The 20,403-nt window shown below is 42.9% G+C and overlaps 1 protein-coding gene across 1 annotated transcript in view; it reads right to left on the reverse strand.

The window, feature by feature from the left end:
* yap1 (Yes1 associated transcriptional regulator) overlaps positions 1–20,403 on the reverse strand; it is a 31,813-nt gene extending 11,410 nt beyond the window's left edge. Inside the window, exons 1-4 of the mRNA XM_032509806.1 lie at positions 19,669–20,403; positions 17,900–18,129; positions 6,058–6,176; positions 4,759–4,872 (exon numbers count right to left, since the gene is read on the reverse strand). Coding sequence (XP_032365697.1) covers positions 4,759–4,872; positions 6,058–6,176; positions 17,900–18,129; positions 19,669–19,869 — 664 coding nt within the window. The 5' untranslated portion in view covers positions 19,870–20,403. The remainder of the gene's footprint in view (positions 1–4,758; positions 4,873–6,057; positions 6,177–17,899; positions 18,130–19,668) is intronic.

The following is a 20,403-nucleotide window of genomic DNA, read 5'->3' on the forward strand; positions in this document are numbered from 1 at the left end:
GTCAGCCGCTGTAGATCTGCTAAGGCCTGCGCTTTGAAGCAGAGGCCTATGGAGAAAGATTCCCTGATACAGACCGATTAGTTGGTCCATTAGTTGTCAGCTATTAAATTAATGAACATTAAACCCTCATGTTGTCCTCGGGTCAAATTGGCCCGTTTTCTTTTATATCAATGTTCTTTTTAATTACCCAAAATAACATGATTGATTCCACACAACACTCTCTGGCAAGTACATATCTTTACTTTCATAAATTTTGGGATATCTCTTTCAATTTTATAGCATTTGAAGAAAAAAATGGAAGTGTTTTTGAAATAGTATTGAGTAAAAGTTGACATATTCCAGTTTGTGATTATCCATCAACATCCATTCCTTTAATTTTAGTCTAAATAATTCCTAATTTATGCTTTTCTAACTCAAACATTAGGTATAATTTCCTAAAAATTAGGTTTATTGAACATAAATTCCAAAAATAACTGTCAAACTAAATTTAATAAGTTAGTGTTAAAACGTAACAAACAAGTGACAAACATTGAAAAAAGGGACAAAAGTGTAAGAAAAAGTTAAAAATAATGATTAAAAAGCTAAAGTGCTGATTTTTAATTTTGACGGGAAGACAACAAGGGTTTCATAAGTAAACTATTTTGATAACTGTTTGATCGATTGGAGTCATTTTTTAATGAATAAAAATGGTCTCTGATACCAGTTTCTAGTGTCTTCTCTCCTCTAGGACAGTAAACCGAATTTCTTTGAGTTGTGGACAAAACAAGACATTTGAGGACGCCATCTTGGTATTTGGGAAACACTGATCCCCATTTTTCACCATTTTCTGACATTTTATTGACCAAACAACTAATCCATTCATTGAGAAAATAATCTACAGATTAACTGACAATGGAAAACCTAATTAGTTGCAGCCCCATATTGTACTCATGTATTAACGCTAATAGGAAGTCTGACGGGGCAAGAAACCGCAATCAGACATCTAAACCTGTTTGGAAGAGAAAGTAAACCCTTGTAACTTGACTTGTTTTACTTGTTGTAAAGTTATCCCCATGAGAAGTTTACAGACTACCAGTTTCATCTTTAATCAATCTTCCCATTACTTTTTCACCACTGGGGATAAAACGCTGGCTTGTTTACAACTGTCTGATCGTCGACTTGCTGGGGTTTCTTGCCCCGACTGACTTTATTTTATTGATACGTGCGGCCATGTTCCCAGACGTAAGCAATCACTATGGTGGGTACAATGTTCCCGTAGCCTATAGAAACCACGGCCAAAACCATGTCAATATAACCCCAGTTGAAATCAAGTACAATGTTCCTTTAAGGTGGGAGTTTTAAAGAAGTGTATGCATTAAAAAACCGAGTAGGACATGTATGCACAACCGTATGCTGGCGACTGCAGTCTTACAGCTGAGTTTCTACTGAACCACCACGTCAAGGACACCCCCCACACAGACCAAACAGCTAACAGTAACCAATGTTACTGGAGGAACTATGCACAAACAATGAGCATATCGACGCAGGGAATTACATCTGATAGGAGCGAAGGACGGGTTCAGCTCAGGGCCAGAGTGATAGCATGAACCATGGAGTCCAGGTCTGTGTGTGTGTGTGTGTGGGGGGGGGGGGGGGGGGTTTGGAGGGGGTGGTTAAGACAGCAGCACATATGGGCGGTGATAGCTGGTGGGCCATGCAGATAAGAGACAAGTTAATGCTGTCTGCCTTTTGTCTTCTTCACGCACCCCTGCAACACAACAAGCCAGCAACAGAAGCCCTTATCAACCGATCACACCGCCGGGCTTATTACACCACCAAGATCACCTGGGGCAGGTAGGGTGGAGGGTGTGCCAGCTGTGTGAAGTAGTATATGACCAGGGCACAGCTCCTTTGAAGGCTCTGTAAATATGTGTCTGCCGTCGATTTAACAAGTTAAGAAATAAAAATCAAAAAGGCCCCTTGGGAAGGTGTTGTGATTTTAGCGTTGAGATAAGCAAGGTGGAGAAACAGACAGGATGTGACACAAACACTGTTTCATCATTGTGTACAGCAGTAAGGTCTGAGTAAAGCCAGCAGCCTGTGTTGACCCGACTCGGCTTGGCGAGGAGATGGAAAGAAAAGGGAGCCAGCCAGGACACATCGACAGTGTGGGCCAGCCCAAAGGGGCATTACTTACACAACAGCTTCAAATTGGAAGTTGCGTTGGATTTACCCATTGGATAGAAGCACTGTCGTGTTATTAATAAAAGTTTTCAAACTGAAAAGAAAAAAATAGCAATCTGATGAGTTTTGTTTTTATCACTTCAACATCTGTGAAGAAAACCTGAAAGGTTTCCCTGTTAAAAGGGTCAATGTCTCCAATAAAAAAGTATTCAAACCGGGGTCAGAGGGGTCAGTGAGTTACGTAAAATAAGTGACATTGTTTTTGAAATAACAAGTTGCTGAGTTTTTTGAAATTTTCCAATGCCTTTTGCACCACAATCACAATTCAGTTCACCTGCACAGTACTGACGTCAGTCAGCGGGGGCTGAAATCTGTTGTTGAAATCTTCAGCCGCTAAAACCAACACTGTCCACAAAGATAAACAGCTCTAGGGGTGAGTTAGAAGATCCGAACTGACCCTTTAAAGTGGCTCACTGCTGCCTCACACGACTTTTTCTGACAGCAGAGGCAGCAAAATATCACGTGACAAAGAGCTTTACATTAAGGCGTCAAAGCAAAACCTCAAACTCTGTCTATATGTGCACTCCAGTACCCTACTAGTATGTTTTCCCCTGCTGTTCTTCTAGACTAGTACACACAGAAAACAACGAATCCACACAAAGCCCTTTCAGACTCAGCCACAGCGCACTCATGGCCTGTTTGCTGTTCACCACCTCCTTGGATCTTAAAGAGGATGCATGCTTATCCCGTCGGCATTTTCCCTCTGTTCCTCTGTTTTTCTTTCTTCCCCTTTCGCCTTGCCTCTCCCTGCCCCCCTCCCACCTCCCCGCTCACATTGGAGTTCCTTGACTGAAAAGGTCTGGAACAGATTAAGAGTTGGACCACAGAATAAAGAGGCCTGGCAGAGATTCAAGTTTGTCTGGAGCTGGAGCAGAATGGGGCTGTGCCTTCACTGGGCCTCACGCAGGGGAAAGCCAGCCGCCAACAGGCCTCAGTTAAAGGCGCTCTGCTGCTTTTCTTCTCAAAGCTCAAATTAGCCTCCATTATCAAAGCAGCTGGCTTAGGACTGGAGACCTACATAGCAGCAGTATAGATGCATCTGAAGCTGAGCAGCCCATATCTATTCACAAAAGTGAAAAGAAATATGATTGGAAATAGAATTCAATAGACACACAAGAATACAATTAGGGTTTCCTTCAAGCACCGAGCCACACTTGTGAAATATCAAGTAGCAATCTTTCTAAAATCTAAAAGGAATCAAAAAACTACAAACAACAGCACATTTGCAACATGAGTACAGAAAAGTTTCCAATGCAGAACAAAATTAGGTCTGATGGCACATAATGAGTTAACATGATCTCCTTCTCCCTCTCACTGGCTTTCAGGGGCCCAGCAGCCTTGTGTGTTCAAGACTTAGAAATCTTCAAAGAGCTCTGCCGATCAGAGCCGCCATCTCTTCCCAGCTGCTCCCCTCCCCTTACAACTCTGTTTTGAACTTTCCTGCCTGCCTTCAGAGTGAAACTCACAATTGCCTACAGAAAGAAAAAAGAAAAACAGGCCCTTTACGTGCCCAGGCTTGATAAAAAAAAAAAGTAAAGCTAAAATTAAAGAGGATAACAGGCTGTGTGCTGATTCACACGTGTTGCCTTTGTGAACCGGGGTGAGCTTCCCTGGGGAATGCTGCTATAATGAAGGGATGGCACCTGAAGCGTGAATGAGTCAGAGTGACATACGCAGGAACCCTTCATCTCTGGAAGTCTTCCTTTGCACAGGAGGATTAGCTCATTCCCATGGCCACAGAGACGTATCAACACATGTACCAGGTCCTGTCACTAATTCACCAACCCTGGCCACCGCGCACTCAAAGCTGACTGTCAAACCGAAGCTTGGCCTGGGGGATTAATGGCCAACTCAGCTGTTGCTCCAACACTAAAATGGCTGACAAAAGGTTAGGTGTGGATTTGGAACGGGTGGGGGGGTTCGATGAAATCGGATTTCAACAGCCAATGGTGTGGCTACTTGGTCACTCCGAAACAATGTAGTGTGGTTAAAACGCACAATGAATCACACAGAACTCTACTCGCTATTTCAATTGTAACGATACATGCATCATTTATGGATTAGCAAGGGCTTTCTACTGGGGAAAGTGAATGGCTGTCACAAAAACCAGGTGTGCAAGAAACTCTTTACAGTTGAGGCAGTTCCTGGTATAACTCTCTCATTTTACTTTAAAATATAAATATTGTTTTTAAACTCAAGTAGCTATCTTCAATATTTTTGCACATCCTGCCCTAATCCATACAGCCTCTTTTTTTCCTTTCTTTAAATTACATAGTTACATGTTTGCGTCATTTGTTTCTGCATTTATTGTTTATTTATTTCTTATTACTGTTCAAAAAAAATGTATGTATGCGCCATCCACCAAGGCAAAGTCCTAGTAAGTGCTACTTACCTGGCAATAAATTGATTTTCTGATTCTGATTACAATAACCTCCGCTTGCCCAAGAGTAATCTGCCCTTATTTAATAAATAGAAAATTTGACTTCAATCGAGAACTGAAGATAGACCATAAATCCCCGTCTACAGCGAACTCACCGAAGCGTGGGTCAAGTCGTGGGTCGAGCCAGGACGTGGTCTTGTTCTTGTGGTTGATGTAGTAAATTTCTCCCTCAGATGTAATAGCTTGTTCCCAGCCCTCAGGGAGAGGACCTGAGGGGTGACAGGGGAAAATAATGTTGGAGACATGCCAGGGGGGGGTTCCCTCACTGCTCAGAGTTGGATTTTCCTTTCATAATTGTGCAACATACAGCAACATTACCCAACTAGAATGCGTGGTTGGGCATACATACAGCATACTGTAGTTAGATTAGCTAGGATACATATATATATGAACTGCAAAGATGAATTGATAGGTTGTTAACTATATATTCATCGCCAAATATTTTGATAATCACTTAATCCGTTTGCATAATTGTTTTTACAGGAAGAAAGGAAAAATCTTAGTTTCCAGCTTGTTAAATGTGAATATTTTCTAGTTCCTTCTCTCCTCTGTGACAATAAACTGAATATCTTTGAGTTGTGGACAAAATTAGGTATTTGAGGACGTCACCTCGGGCTTTTGGGAAACACTAGCAAACAACTAATCCATTAGTTAAGAAAATTAGCGTTAGTTGCAGCCCTAATATAATATATAGTATATATATGCTGAGTTGCACATGCAAAAATAAACTATAGCTATATTGGAAAATGATGTCCAGACAAATAGCAGCACATTATTTGTCATCTTTGAAAATGTAATAACTCTTTGTCATTTGTCACTGATAACCCAGTGTGTAAACATCGGAGGCTATTAGATTTACTCAAAGGTTTCCCGATAGAACCCAAACGATATGCGAATGCAAAGAGACTTCATGTGTAAACCCTGTAATCTGTGAGTCACGGAGCTCCCCAAACATGTCAGACAGGACCTGTCATGTTCTACCTCCGTCTTACCTCACCTAGGGCAAATTCCAACTGCACGGCCCCAACTGTGCTACACACAGTCTTTGGGACATGTAACGACTAGACAAGGCTGCAAACTCCTGACTTCTACTGTATGCGTATCAACGTATGGAAATGCCCAGATATTACCTCAAAGAAATGTAAATCTAAGTTTATTGCTTAAAATCCTCACAATGTGATGAACATGACCTGTAATACATGCCAAGTGCTGCGTTTCTTTTTCATCATTTAAAAGGTAGAATGTAATATTAAATGTAAACAGATAAAATGTGCATTAAATCATGGGGTTTTCAAAAATACACTTATTATTAAACTCTGTTTAACGCTGAAAACCCCCCACAACATGATGACCAATTATCCATGTGCAACAAGTTCCACATATACTGTACATACCACTGGCTGGGTTCATAATGTTCTGTTGCTGGACTGGCACAGAACTGGGCGGGGGGGCCTGGTTCATCTGGAGCAGGGCCTTGCGAGGATCCTGCCAAGTGGTGGTCTGATCGATGTGGCTGTAAGGAGACGAGACAACATAAATAATTCTAAAAAGGACTTATCAAGGCGTTTCTGAGCAGGAATCAGTAGTAAGGTCGAACCAAGGGCCATATCAGAGCAAAACAGCAGGTCACATGCAGGAACCGATGACTCAGACCAGTTTCAACAAGCTCTTTGATGAAAACACGGAATCTAACCCCTGCTTTCTGTAAATGATGACTGTTACAGGAAGCCAAGCTCAGCTGTGTCTGTTTGGACTCAGTCTGACCCCACAACTCAATCAAGATTCACACAAGGCTTTCATTCTTAGCTTTGATTAGACGGTGCTACTTTCTCCTTATAATCCACTTTAGGTTGTACACAGATCCAATCGGTACCCTTTTTTCAGTGATTATCCACAATGGAAAACTGCAGAATTCAGCGGACGTTTTTTCTGCTTGGTGTGGATTCTATTTTTTATTTATTTGTTTAAGATCTGCAAAAAAGCTGTAGAAAATTTTGCATCTGCAGATTCCGCACGGCCCTGGTTGTACGAAACGAAGGAGAATGGATAAATCTGACCCTTGATTATAAAAAAAATAAATAAAGTTAGACATAAGTAAGACTAAACCGACAGTACACCACATATATATATATATATAAATCAAGTATGTGACTGGAGGTCAGCTGAACACTTCTTCTAGAAGCCGTCCAAGAGGCTATGATGAGTTACTATTGTAACGTCACACAATGTTGCTCCATCTATTTCATGGCTTGTCTTTGCCGGGACAGGAGTGGGGAAGGGGGGGGAGGGGGGGGGGGGGCATTGTGTTGCATTCGGTGAAGGCATTGATAATTAGTGCTTTGTTGGTACTTGTTGCTTGATTAAGATGGAAAGCTAATACAGGAAGCCCTCCTCTCCCGAGCAGGACCCTCTCTATTGAGGGAGGGTCAGTCCCAGGGCTCAACGCAGGGGGTCCTTTTTTCCTGGAAGTGGCTCCGACACTGTGGAGTGTCAGGGGCTTTAACAATCTGGCGCCACATTAACAAAGCTTTCACCTGCTTGACAAAGGCACAGACTGAGCTACGACCTAAAACCCCACTATTCACTTGTTCTTTTTTTGTTTGTTTTTTGAAACATCCCATTTAAAAAGACCCCCCTCGCCTCAAACAAATAGGCACCAAGCTCCAGTAGCTTGTTTACGCAACACCACAACTCTTGCATTCATATTGTTGGGAGTGGCTGATTCACTGCTAAACTGTGTCGTTGCTAAAAAAACAGTGACAATAAATCTCTTTTCTATTCATTTCAGCACTCATGACAAAATAAAGAGAGTGTGTTCACAATGCAATTACTCTCGGCAATCTATATATTGTACCCTGCAATAATCGTGTTCTGTCACCCACTGGGATTCTTTACGACTCGCTGTTAATTTGATCTCAGAGCGCCATTAGCCCAGATTTTGGAACAGCTGTCTGAAGTGAGAGATTGGGAGTTTCTCTTGGCCTCTGCGGTAATCCCAGCCTGCCTGTCTGCTCTCTATCCCTGGCCAGAGAGCGAGAGGGCCTGACTCAGCACTCCTCCCCCCCACACACACACCACACACACACAATGCAACCCATTTTGAAGCCCCCTCTTGTTTATGCTTTACTGATCAAAGGAGCTGCCAAATCCCCTACCCCCACCAACACACACACACACACACACACACACACACACACACACACACACACACACACACACACACAAGATTGGAGGGGGCCCCTGAGAAAGAGGGGTTCACAGGGAGCTGGTGAGACAACTACAGAAAAGAAGGAAAAAAAAAAAAAAAAAAAAAAAAAAAAAAAGAGTGAAAGAGGGGGAAAAAAAACATCTACGGAAGCAATCCCTCTGAATTCCATTGGCTGCATGAGTTGCTGTGGTCCTGTTACACTCTGAGCGACCGCCCTGCCCCCTACCCACTCTGGAAACTATGACATTTATTATAGAGGGGAGGGGAGAGCAGGGGAGGAGACTGGGAGAGGAGCACTGGGATAAGGAAAGGGAGGGCTTATCGTAAATAAGAGGCCTGCACATCCTGGTACACCAATGCTGGACAGAAATGCTACAAGTGGATGGAAATATGCAACCTCAAAGCCTCCAAGAAGTCAGATTATAAATCATTACCCACACCGCTTAAACATGTGCTTCTATTAGCACAGATGAAAGTACAAATATTGGATTTCCTATCAAACCCCAGCCCTGGAAGACTAATGTGTGTAACTCGAATCAATCAAGACAGATGTAAACAAAGCCTTGGTTCAAAACAGAGGAGATCATAATCAAAAAGTGTGTGATAAAATCCACACACTGAGTCAGCACCGCACTGTATTTAAAGAGCCTGTCTGTGGGAACTCAGAACTGGTAAATAAGTTACCGAGAGCCAGTAATTCATCACCAGATTTTAGAACTAAAAGATGATCCATTCAGTCAACCTGCCGTGAACCCTCGCCAGGGCTATACGCTGCTTCCTGTAGGCGAAACATGAAACAAAACAATGTCATGGCAACTGTTGGACCACAACGGCTGGAGGCCACCAGTTGCTGTTAGGAATTGCTGATGATCTGCAACGTCCACAGTCACAACTGCTCGGTGTTGTCTTTACACGTCTCTGACACCATGGCGAGCTCAGCGGGGAGGCCACCACACCCTCCCCCACACCTCCGTCCCCGGGGCAGGGCAGCCCACTGGGTACATAGCAGACCGCTGGTGGGCCGGGCCCGTCCACAACAATGCAGTTACATTTGAGAACAACGTTGACGTAGGGCTGTCGATTTCCCTTTTCGGCTCCTAATGTTCCCAAAAACAATGTTATTGAGAAGAACAATAAACTTGCACTTTACGTGTTGCAAGAAACCTCTCACTTTGGTCTAAGGCTCTGAATGACACATGCACTTTGGCCCCTCCCAAAGGCTCAACTCCCTCAGCCAATATTTGAATATAGTTTTTATATACAATATATATATTTATATAAAACGGGAAAAGAATTCCGGGACATTTCACAGTTCAAGATGTTTTCACTGCTGATTTGTTAAACTGTTGAACATCTTTCCAAAAGCCAACGAGTAAATCATTTTAGTTTCAATATTGGCCGAAATAATTGTGGTTATGATTATTTTCCACAAATCGAGCAGCAGTTTGATAGTTTTCTAAAAAGGGTTGCTGCCCAAACTGACATGCCAAAACATTAAGAGGATGCTTTAAGTGATAATCTTGATGATTTGTATTTCAATAAATGTCTGTTAAGTCCCTATCCATCACCCAATGGTGACTGAGCCTGTAACCCACTGATGAAAGCCAAAACATTTGCAGTGTTACAAACTGAGCGTCTGTGGCGACATTACTGGGAAAAATCACAAGGTTCCCATCACCCAGCAGCGGTGGGTCCAAAGAGGGTAGGAGGGGCTACAACGCAACACATCCGTTCTTCAGCTCACCTGTGTATGAAGCGATGGTTGTTGTTTTTTTTTTACTGTGGCCCAACAATGAAAATAGCAATGACAACCAACTGACGTCACACAGGCGACACTGTTTGGATCACTGGGTAATGAGATCCAAAAAACACACTGCAATTACTGCTTATCGCCAAAGAGAACAAAATACAGGTCTTTGAGATTGTTACTTTAAAGTAAATCTATCTTTGGAGTCTTCATGAAGAACTATGGCTTTGGTCACATGTGTGGAGAGCAGAGAAGTGCATTCCACTCTAAGAGCGGGTATGTTACTCCTTAACGCCATTAGTAGCTGACTGTAACTGATGTAAATCCCAACTAGCCAGTTGCTGCTTATCTTTACCAAGAAGCAAACTACCCTCTTTTACAGCCACCTTTCAAGCCTTGAGAGGAGATGGCAGCTTTATACAATTTCTGCCAAGTGGTTTACCCCAAATATTAAAGCTCTGTTTGATGAATGGAGCACTCCATTTCTTTCATAATCAACCACTTTCAAAATGTTTTCAAATGAGTGTTATTGATATAAATCAAATCTGTTAAGTGTATCTGTGAAGTGTATTGCGATAACTCTTGTTATGACGGGCCAAAACAGTGAAACAAATCAATGTATCTGCATTATTGTTATTAGGGACATGGTCTTAATCTGATATTTGACATTCTGATTACAAAACATACCCCATCATTAGCTTCTTCATGAGAAACTCTCAGTAAATAGGCAGGTATTGCAGCAAAGCAGAGCCGTGTGGTTGCCTGCGGTGCCGTGCCGTATCATCATGGTCGACTGTGGCTCAGAGCACCGAGTAGGACTCTTGATCCACCCAGGCACTTGACATCTCCTTGACTGATGGCCCAATTATCAAGGTGGCGTTTATTGTGCCAGCGTTATTTATAAGGTGTCTTGCTGAGGCGGAGGGCGGGCGACCTTTCGCATAAAGGCTAAACTTGACTTTGCTTAAACGATTTGGCATCTTTTCCGTTTGGTGAGTTTCACATGTTTTCACATTCTAACTCAAGATAGAGTGTCAATGAAATCAGCAGCGACTGAATCCAAAGATTTGACTGGATTCAGCTCCAAAGAGTAGCTCAGCAGCGGTTCATTCTTTAAGAGATCTCAAGTAAAGAAGTTTGACTGTTGCACTTGTTTCACAGACCTCATCGGATTACAGGAGAGTGACAAACTTTCCCAACAGAGATTGCCTGTTTACATCCATGAAAGCTGTGGCGTTCACATCTGGCATTGAGGAGAATGTTCTATCCAAAAAAAAGTCTGCTCCGTGGTTTAAGTGTCTCTAAAGAAGCTCTGTACCTGCCAAAACAGCAGATCAAAGCTAGATTTGACTGAAATTGACTCTCTTCACAAGCCAGATGTCAAAAGCTGCATTGCACTGGTGTGAAACAAGGGAGTGAAGCTATGGGTGGTGCAGCAATAATGAAGCACACCCCACAGCTGAGTTGTCAAATGTTAAAAATGGGATCCTCAGGCCACAGTGGCTCCACCCAGGGAGTATATGCTTAGAAGGTGGTTGAAGCCAATGACTAAAGAGTGCACTGAGGGAGGCAAGATGTAATCAGCCTCTAAGACGAGGATGACCACCTCCACACTGGGGATGCCTGGCTGCCCCTCTATCAGCAGGACATCATCAAGAGAGATTATTGGGGCAACCTCTGTGACCCCATTGTGGCTTTAAGTTTCCCTTTGAAGGAGGGTTTGTATCATCATACTTCCTAACGAAGCAACTAATTCACAAAGGACTGAGTGGAGCTTGGGAGGTTTAGTTTGACTGCTGTTTATTTTCAAAGAGGAATTCAAAAGCCTCATTTATTTAAGTGGCATTAAAGAGTGCCATGTGAGATTAATCAGTCAGTTGGAGGTTGTTGCTTTTTTAACAAAACCTGTGGCTAAATTGTGTTGACCACACTACATATAAGCACCAAAGACTCGCATGCAATATCACAATTTTCATACATACATTAAAAAAAAGGAACTATTTCAAATGCATGCATGCAGCAAAAGACATAGATTTTTATATGTCCCACCCCCAATATTTAGAAGCGGTAGATTTGTTCCCCCTCAAAATATATGAAAGATAACCAACTCCCCAAGAGGGGTAAAATAATCTGAAAACAAGAAGTGTGTCTACCTTGAGGTGGTTAAAGAACACAATTTAAAGTGTGATGTTTTAAATATGCAGAAAGTTCAAACGAAATAATAATTTCCTCTACTTACATAAAGACATGTGCACCATACAATGTTGCGTACAAATTCACCAGAATGCAGGAAATGATGCGTTTGACGCTCAACATTTAATTGGGTAAGACCCCCAGACCCTCCGGTTATAATGTGTCTCCCCCCCCCCATTGTTGAAGCTAAACCTACGCCCCTGTATGAGGTGCTATGGTTAGCTTTGGGAACTGTAAACCCCACCTGAGCGGCTCCACTTCTCAGCTCCTACATCTCTGTGGAGATGCCCTCAGTGACAGGGCAGGCATTGATGTCTGGGCCAGAGGTGTTACATCAAGTCTTTGGTAAACACTAGCCTGACTTTCTCACAGTCCCATTTGTGTACTGAGCTGACAGGCCCCGGTTGAACAGGAAGGGCCTTGTCTGTGTGTGTGGTCAATAAACCAAAACTTTGTCAAACACAAAGTTGCTCCGAATGAGGGCTTTAGGCCGGCTCACGGCCCAGTCTTCCCAGGACCGTCTGGGACTCACCGAGTTTCCTCGGTTCATAACAGCTTAGTTGAAAATCCAATTTGCGTACTTATCACGTCAAGCCTTAAGCAGGTTAAAGTAAATTAGTTGCTACTGAAAATATTTAGGTATTATGTATGATGTTTACATAAGATGTTGAGTATGGGATCAGTGTTAGCCAAGCAATAAAACTGAAATCCATTTCAGACAATGGACGGACAACTGTGATACAAGACAAGACGTCAGCAACAAATGTGATGCAGGCCAGGTCAACTTCATATAACAAAGCCACGGCATGTGGGTATGTCTCTCAATGGACTGTGGGTATTGTAGTATTCAAATACGCCATAGATGTATATTTATGCATGAAAAAAGTCATTTTCATTTCACACTAAAGGGAAAAGGGATTGCAAAGGGATTTTTCTTTGCTCACTAGTGTTAAGAGATTTTAAAATAAGAAGCTACCATTTTTGCTTCACACAAGCAAAATATTACTATGAGGTACATCAGTCCGCTGGAAATCCCATGATGATGTCATAGACACAGATACTGACTGCATGCAATGAGAGCATAAGGTCCAAATAAACACTTGGTTGATCTTTCCTGCTCCAAACAGGACCTCTTGTATTAAGTGCAACAGATGTTCAGGAAACCACACACACACACCACACACACACACACAACACACACACACACACACACACCACACACACACACACACACACACACACACACACACACACACACACACACACACACACACACACACACACACACACACACACACACACACACACACACACACACACACACACACACACACACACACACACACACACACCCACACACACACACACACAACACACACACACACACACACACACACACACACCACACACACACACACACACACACACACACACACACACACACACACAACACACACACACACAAAAGTGTAAAAACACAGAAAACACCAACCTACAGTAAATTACAGTATGAAATGCAGAAATGAATAAATGTGCTCACAGGAGTAAAAAATGATTATTCATCATTATCATAATCATTGTTCGGCGTATTTAGGAAAGTTAAATTTGGAAAAACATGATTCAGCCGGAACTGGTTGCGGGAAACTGGCTCATCAAAACAGTTTAAAATCCAATTGTGGAGAAGACAAAAGTGTCCATCAACACACAGCTCTACCTGCCCCTGAGGGCAGACAATAGCTGCCCCCCCCCACAACCCCCTCCCCACCCCCAAAGCTTTCCTCTGCTCAGGGCTGACTTCCCACGGACTAAAAGCTCATTCAAAGCTGCATTTAATAAGCGCCCGGAAACAGTGATTACCCCTCCTAGTTGGCCGGTGTGTCTAAATTAGAAACCTTCATTAGTTTATGACCCAGCCCCGGAGAAGGGCCCTGCCCCCACACCAGCACCGAGCAAGGTGACCCAACCTCCCTGCCCCTGCCGTCATAAATCAAAGGCCACAGCAAACTGTTGGAAGAAAGAGGAGGAAAGGTCAACAGACTGTGTTGACATTCTCCTCGTCTTCTCCCAGCTTTAAGCTTATTCTTATTTGTGTTATAGTCAAAAGAAAACTGGGATTTTTGCAGCAGACTGCTCATACCTGACTCCTATTTCAATCAGATTATTTACATTGTTAAACTGTAATTTTTTTAATTTATTAATATTTTCATCACAATTTCCCAGAGCCTAAGGCGACGTCTTTAAATTTGAACAGTTTGAAATACAAAATACAAAAAAAGATTTAAAAAAAACTGAAAACAGCAGAAAGTCCTCACATCAGGAAAGCTGTAAACAAATATAATTCAGCTTTTTGCCTTTACAAATGAATCAAATTATTGATTATCGAATGTCACCGATTAAGTTTTTGAGGACTTAATAATCAAACGATTTACCAAATTGTTTCAGCACTTCTTATTAATAAATACATTTTTTTTTAAACTCAAGCTGTCTGCGCTGTCTCCCTTGCACAAACTCCGTCACTTCTAAACTCCAAGCTGAACATTTCAGATGTGAAGATCGTGGTGCAGCTCTTAGGAAGCCGCTGCCCTCTCTCACCGCCATCTTTAAAACTTCATGTCAACCATTTGTCTATTTTGGGAGGGCTCACATGAGTCTCAACAGGCCTGTGGTCTGAATAAAGATCACTGTTTCAGAGCTGGGACAAAGGGGAGGGCCGGAGTTTCTCTTGGCCCCTCTTCTAGTCATCTCCACATGGCTGCCATTTAACTCCATTGACACAAAAGAGGCACCATCACAGCACCACGGCTCCATTCATAGCAAAAACCCAGCCTGGCTTTTTTTAAAGGGAGTGGGACATCGGCATCCGTAGCGCGGCTGTGACTCACTGGGGCCGATCACCCCCCCCCCCCCTCCCCCCGTATGATCCTACAGTGTACTAGTAAACAACAGAGGTGGAGAAACACATTACTTAAAAAAAAAGAAATTATGATTTATCTCTAAGGACATCTGCGGCCACCTGAGTGAAATGTGACCCCCCCCCCATCCCCCTGCTCTCTCCTCGGCCATGCAAGCTGGTGACAGACTACCCACCCCCACCCGTCCGTCCCTCTGTCCATCCGCCCACCCACCCACCACACTCTCTCTCTCTCTCTCTCTCTCTCTCTCTCTCTCTCGCTCGCTCGGCTTCACTCCTCTGCAACGCGCCTCGGTCAGACAGGCCCCGTTTATAAATAGGGGAGTGTCTCTCCCAGCAGCTCTGCTGAGGCCGCCTGTATTCCAGATCAAATATCTGCACTTTGATGTGCAGGCGCATGGAAGATGTCTCCTACCGTTTGTCCTTACTTGAACACAAACACTATACTACACTCGCGCTGGTTGGATAACACAGTTCTTAACAGAGCCACACCACAAAACAAGCTCCGGTTGTAAAATAGACAATCACATATGAGCAGAGACTTCCTATGATCTTCATTTTCTATGAATATTTTCAACATTACACTTTTAAAAACAGCATAGCGTTGATATTTCGAGGATTTTGAGGAAAATGATTCTATTGTATAGAAATTGACCACCTGTTGACATATGGTACAAACCTACATAGTGAAAAGAAGGTCTTCCTTTAGATTTCACTGTGCCTTTATCAGTGATCAGTCAGTCCGAGACAGTGGTTTCAATATAATAAACTCAAATACAGCTTTGACAATGACGCAATTGTTACATAACAAGGAAAAAAATTACACATTGTTTCATTTACAAAAGATAAATGTATTCATACAAAGAGGGAAAAAAAAACAATAGCACAACAGATGTTTGAACTATAAGTTATACAAGACTGTTATACGAGACTAACAACATAGCTCCATGGTCTGGAGGCGCTTTAGATCACTCAGTTTCTAAACAAGGGATCTTGGGAGAGAGTCTATGAGAATACTTTCTTCTCTCTGCTAACCCCCCCCCCCCCCCAGTTCTTTGGAACAATTTAAGAAGAGCCTCCCCAAAACGGCCCAGATGTTCTCCAGATGTGAGACCTTAAAACATCTGGTGCAGAAAGCTCTTTCTGGACCCGAGTACATGCGAGGCTACCATGCTGGTTCAGACCCCGTGTACCACAGGAATATTTCCCTTTAACTGACAACATAGATAGATAACATAGAGTAGATAAACCAAACAAAAATTGTTCACTTTTATGAAAAATTCCAAGTTATCTGTTCACTAAACTACAGAGCATTGAGTCAATTGTATAAGAAAGTAAAGATTAAAAAGAAAACCCATCATATGGCAAAATGTTACCAATGAACTCTGCGAAAGGCCTAAAAGGTGCTATGGTATAGCTATCATACATAAGCTATGGTATAGCTACCATACATAAGCTATGGTATAGCTACCATATATAAGCTATGGTATAGCTACCATATATAAACTATGGTATAGCTACCATATATTTATATATATGGTTTAGCTACTATTTAAAAAGCTGACTTTGGCTGGTTACTGTGGACGAGATGTGCCGGTTAGCAGAGTTTTTGCAGAGATGCCTGTCCATAGCTGTCTGGGAAAGCTACAATGATCCATTGTTTCTACTGAAACCTGAGACCAAGAAGCGGAACACTACATACAGCAGCAGGCCCTCAAAAGACGCCACCAAATTTAATAACCTACAATTCAACTATTGCAATTGTCTCTTTTCCAGCACACTGGCCACCATTGTGCACTGTAGCAGATTTGCAAATTAATGTCCACTGAACAGAGCTGTATTATAAGAGTCAAATCTCAAGACCACTTCTCTGCTAACTCGACCATTAGCGCAAATTTCATTTCTGCTCTAAAAAATGTCCAATACGTTTTATAACACACGCTTGTAATGCTGCATGAGTTAGGCATGAGGTAGGCAATGTACCGCTGTGGGTGGGGGCTGCAGCTAAACACATTTAAGACACCTAAAAAAAAATCAGTATCAGTTTAAGTGTACACTACATTCAGAATATGTTCACCGCTTTACTTTGTCGTCTGGCAGCCCTCGTCTTTGGACGTACATTACATCTGACGCGTGGAACATCAGTATTCCTACGCATAAGGAATGTGACTGTTATTTTTATCTGTGTTTGCTGCCTTCATGTACAGCACTTTGTTCAGCTATTGCTGATGTGAAAGCGCTTTATAAATAAAGTGATGATGATGATAAGCGCAACTGTGCCGCGCCATGGTTTATGTAATTAAATAAATACTTGATACTAACTTTGATAATGACAGCCACGAGGAAATGTGATTCACTGTGAAGATGCATTTATGAGCCTGAGTGTACACAAGAACTTTTGCAGAAGGAGACTGAACAGGGATAAGAATACTGATGCTCTATGTTTGAGAAAATCTAGTGCCAAAGAAAAGTAACATTCAATATTCAAAATATAGTGGACGCCTAAGCTTGATTGTTTTTGGGGGCTGAAATACATTTAGCTGCAGCAGAACATGGCTTAGCATCCATGTCTGTACTCCTGCCTGCTTCTCCAAACTGGGGGGGGCGAGCCAACCCCCATCTACTCATGGTGATACACCGAGTACTATTGCTTTTATGACAAATTTTGTTGTTTGCCTTAAAAAAAAAGAAATATCATTAAATATCCTTCATCAGGGTGCGAGTGGGTGCCAGTAGGAGGGACGGCTAGAGAACTGAGGCATAGTGACGACTCTATGAGCTGGACTGTACATCATAAAACTCATTTCAAACCTGGCCGTTCATTTTTCCTAAATATCAATTTAAATTGCAAACTTCACCAATTTTTTCAAGACACGTAGCCTCCAAGAACCATCGAGCTACTCAACAAGCACGGACACACACTTTTCAACTCTTGACTGCACTGACTTGTAGAATGCCCTTAAACATGTATTTATGCATTTTCGGTGGGGGGGGGGGGGGTTATATGTTTGTCTTTTTGACAGGTTATGACTTGCTTTGGGGGGGGGGGGCGGGTTCTGTAATGAGCTCACTGAACCAAATTCCTAGCAACGTATCTGCATGGCAGTTAAATATTGAATATTAAAATTGAATCTAATGCAGGAAAACAGTACTGACACTTGTTGCCGGCGTACTTACTTGAGGAAGTATCTCTGGCCCGAGGCGGTTTTGGCCATCTCCCAGCCGGGGGGCAGGGGCACATCATCAGGAATCTCATAGGACGACTGACGCAGATGTTGGGGGGCAGCACCTGGGGGGGGCATGCCAGACAGACCCGTAACAGCTCCCAGCTGCAGGGAGGCCGGGGACGAGTGTGCACGGACATGGTGGGGGGTGAGCACTCCGCCGCTCCCAGCATCAGTGCTGGCCTGGGTGGGACAGACAAGCAGGGTGAATGCAGGTGCATCGTCTTTTGGAAATACCTCAAAATGTAAAAGTTTCATCTTGTATTGTTATTATGCAAAACAAAAAGTTGGTTTGAGGGCATTACACAAATGGCACTGTACAAATTTGTAAAAGAAATTATAAACTATATGTTATTAGTTTTTGACCATAGTGTATTTGAGGCCAGTTCACAGATAAGAACAGGGAACTGCAGGACCCACACAGGGATTTTTTGTGGACATAATACTAATAATAATACAATAACTGATTTACCAGTTCATTCACTTCTCTTACGTTACTATCACTTAACGTGTTTGTTAGGGGGGGGGGGGGGCGGTTGGTCCTAGGCTCCCTGACTTGTGTGGGACAGAGGAGAGCGCAGACTCGCTGTTCATGAACGCATGCGCACTGACGACAAAACTAACAGACCATAGGCAACAGTTGTGTGTGTGTGTGGTGTGTGTGTGTGTGTGTGGGGGGGGGGGGTTAATAGGACGAACTCTACATCGTATGATCTGCCAATCATGTTGATTACCAACTCTGTTTTAGAGACTGCTTTGATTTATTTCCACATGGTTGGGTCACTTCTATAAATAGTAAGCAGCCATGGATAAACCAAATCCCTTCCACATTATTCCGTGGAGGTTGACAACTCACTTCAAGTGTAATAATGTCTTCCTATCTTCCGCGGATCCATGTTTCCAATAATAACGCTAAAGGACACACAAACGGCTTTGAGCATATTTCGGTTAGTCGAACTTTTACGCACAGGCCCGCGGGCCTTGGCTCCGCACTGATTTGACCGATCTAATTACAACTGGTTGGAAAATGTAGAGCAAGTGAAATAAAAGTTAAAGAGTGAAGGGTGAATGGATAAAAACGGCTACTGGATCCAGCAATATCGGACGGGACTACAAATACCGTGAAGGCTACGACCGACTACAAATCACTGGTGGAATGTAACTAAGTACATTTACACCAGTACTGTACTTAGGTGCAAAGTAGGCAAAGTATAAGTACATTTCACTCCACTATATTCATCTCACAGCTTTAGTTACTAGTTACTTTGCACATAAAACACATAAAGTTAATAAAATACGATGTTTTATTATAAATATAAGAGTCCAGCTGAGATGATGAGACCATTAAGCACACAACTGGTTGGATCCTTCACACTTTCTAACATGGGAGGACTGCATGAGTACTTCTACTTTTAGTACTTTAAGTACATGTCCCTGATGATATATATAGCCTTTTATTATTTAGACTCATGGTCCATAACAAACTTAGCCAATAGTTTTACTTAAGTAGCCTATCATTTTCAATGCAGGACTTTTACTTGTGACAGAATATTGTTTTGTGGTATCAGTAGCCTACTTTTACTCATGTAAAGGATCGGAATGGTTCTGTGTGTAGCAGTCAGTCCCGTACTGTGTGCCTGGGCCCCCACAGGATGGGCCCGGGCCCCCACAGGATGGGCCTGATTTCTGGGAAGGGGCAGAAGAGAGACAGGGCGGGCTTACTTGTCTAGAATGGGACTTTGGTTCAGGGGGTTTGAAGAAGGAGTCTGGCAGTTTCCTCATCCTCATGGGTACGGAAGGGGGCACGATAGTGTTCTTCGGGTTCATCACGGCGTTGAACAGAGCCTCCAGGTCGGTCTCAGAGTCGCCCCGGACGTGGACGATCTGGTGTCCGGCAGGAGGGTTATGCTGGCTCGGATCCATTGTCCCAGAACAGTCGGCGAACTTTACGTGTCCGAAAATGTCGCGTTCACAACTCACAAAAAAAAAAGAAAAAAGTTTGAGCCAATCCCAAACTTTTTTTTTTTTTCCTTCTCCCTTCCACACAGCAGCAGGAAATCTCGACGCCACTCAGCAGCAGTGATCCCGAGTCATTCTAAAGTCGAACAGTCGAAAGTTGGATTTTGTCCCAAAGTGTGTTAGCTGTCGAAATCTGCGGTGAAAGACAGCGCTTTCCTGGTGCTTCTTGCTGGCATACTTGTGAATGTAACAAAGCGCATATCTACTCCACACTGGAATCTGTGTTGTCGTCCCGGACCCGACTTTTCCCCAAAAACAAAAAAACAAAAAAACAAAATATGCAGACGCAGCCACAAAAGACGAAAAAAGCCAACACGCGCTCGGCTGGAAGGGTCTCCCGCTACGAGGTGAAGCTCTTAGACAATATTCATAGTTCGTAGAACAAATCTCTGCAGCTCACTTTCTAGAAAAAAAACTTTTTGCTCCAGTCGGGTCTAA

The sequence above is a fragment of the Etheostoma spectabile genome, chromosome 3 (genome assembly GCF_008692095.1).
Source record: "Etheostoma spectabile isolate EspeVRDwgs_2016 chromosome 3, UIUC_Espe_1.0, whole genome shotgun sequence".
In the NCBI taxonomy this organism is placed as follows: domain Eukaryota; kingdom Metazoa; phylum Chordata; class Actinopteri; order Perciformes; family Percidae; genus Etheostoma; species Etheostoma spectabile.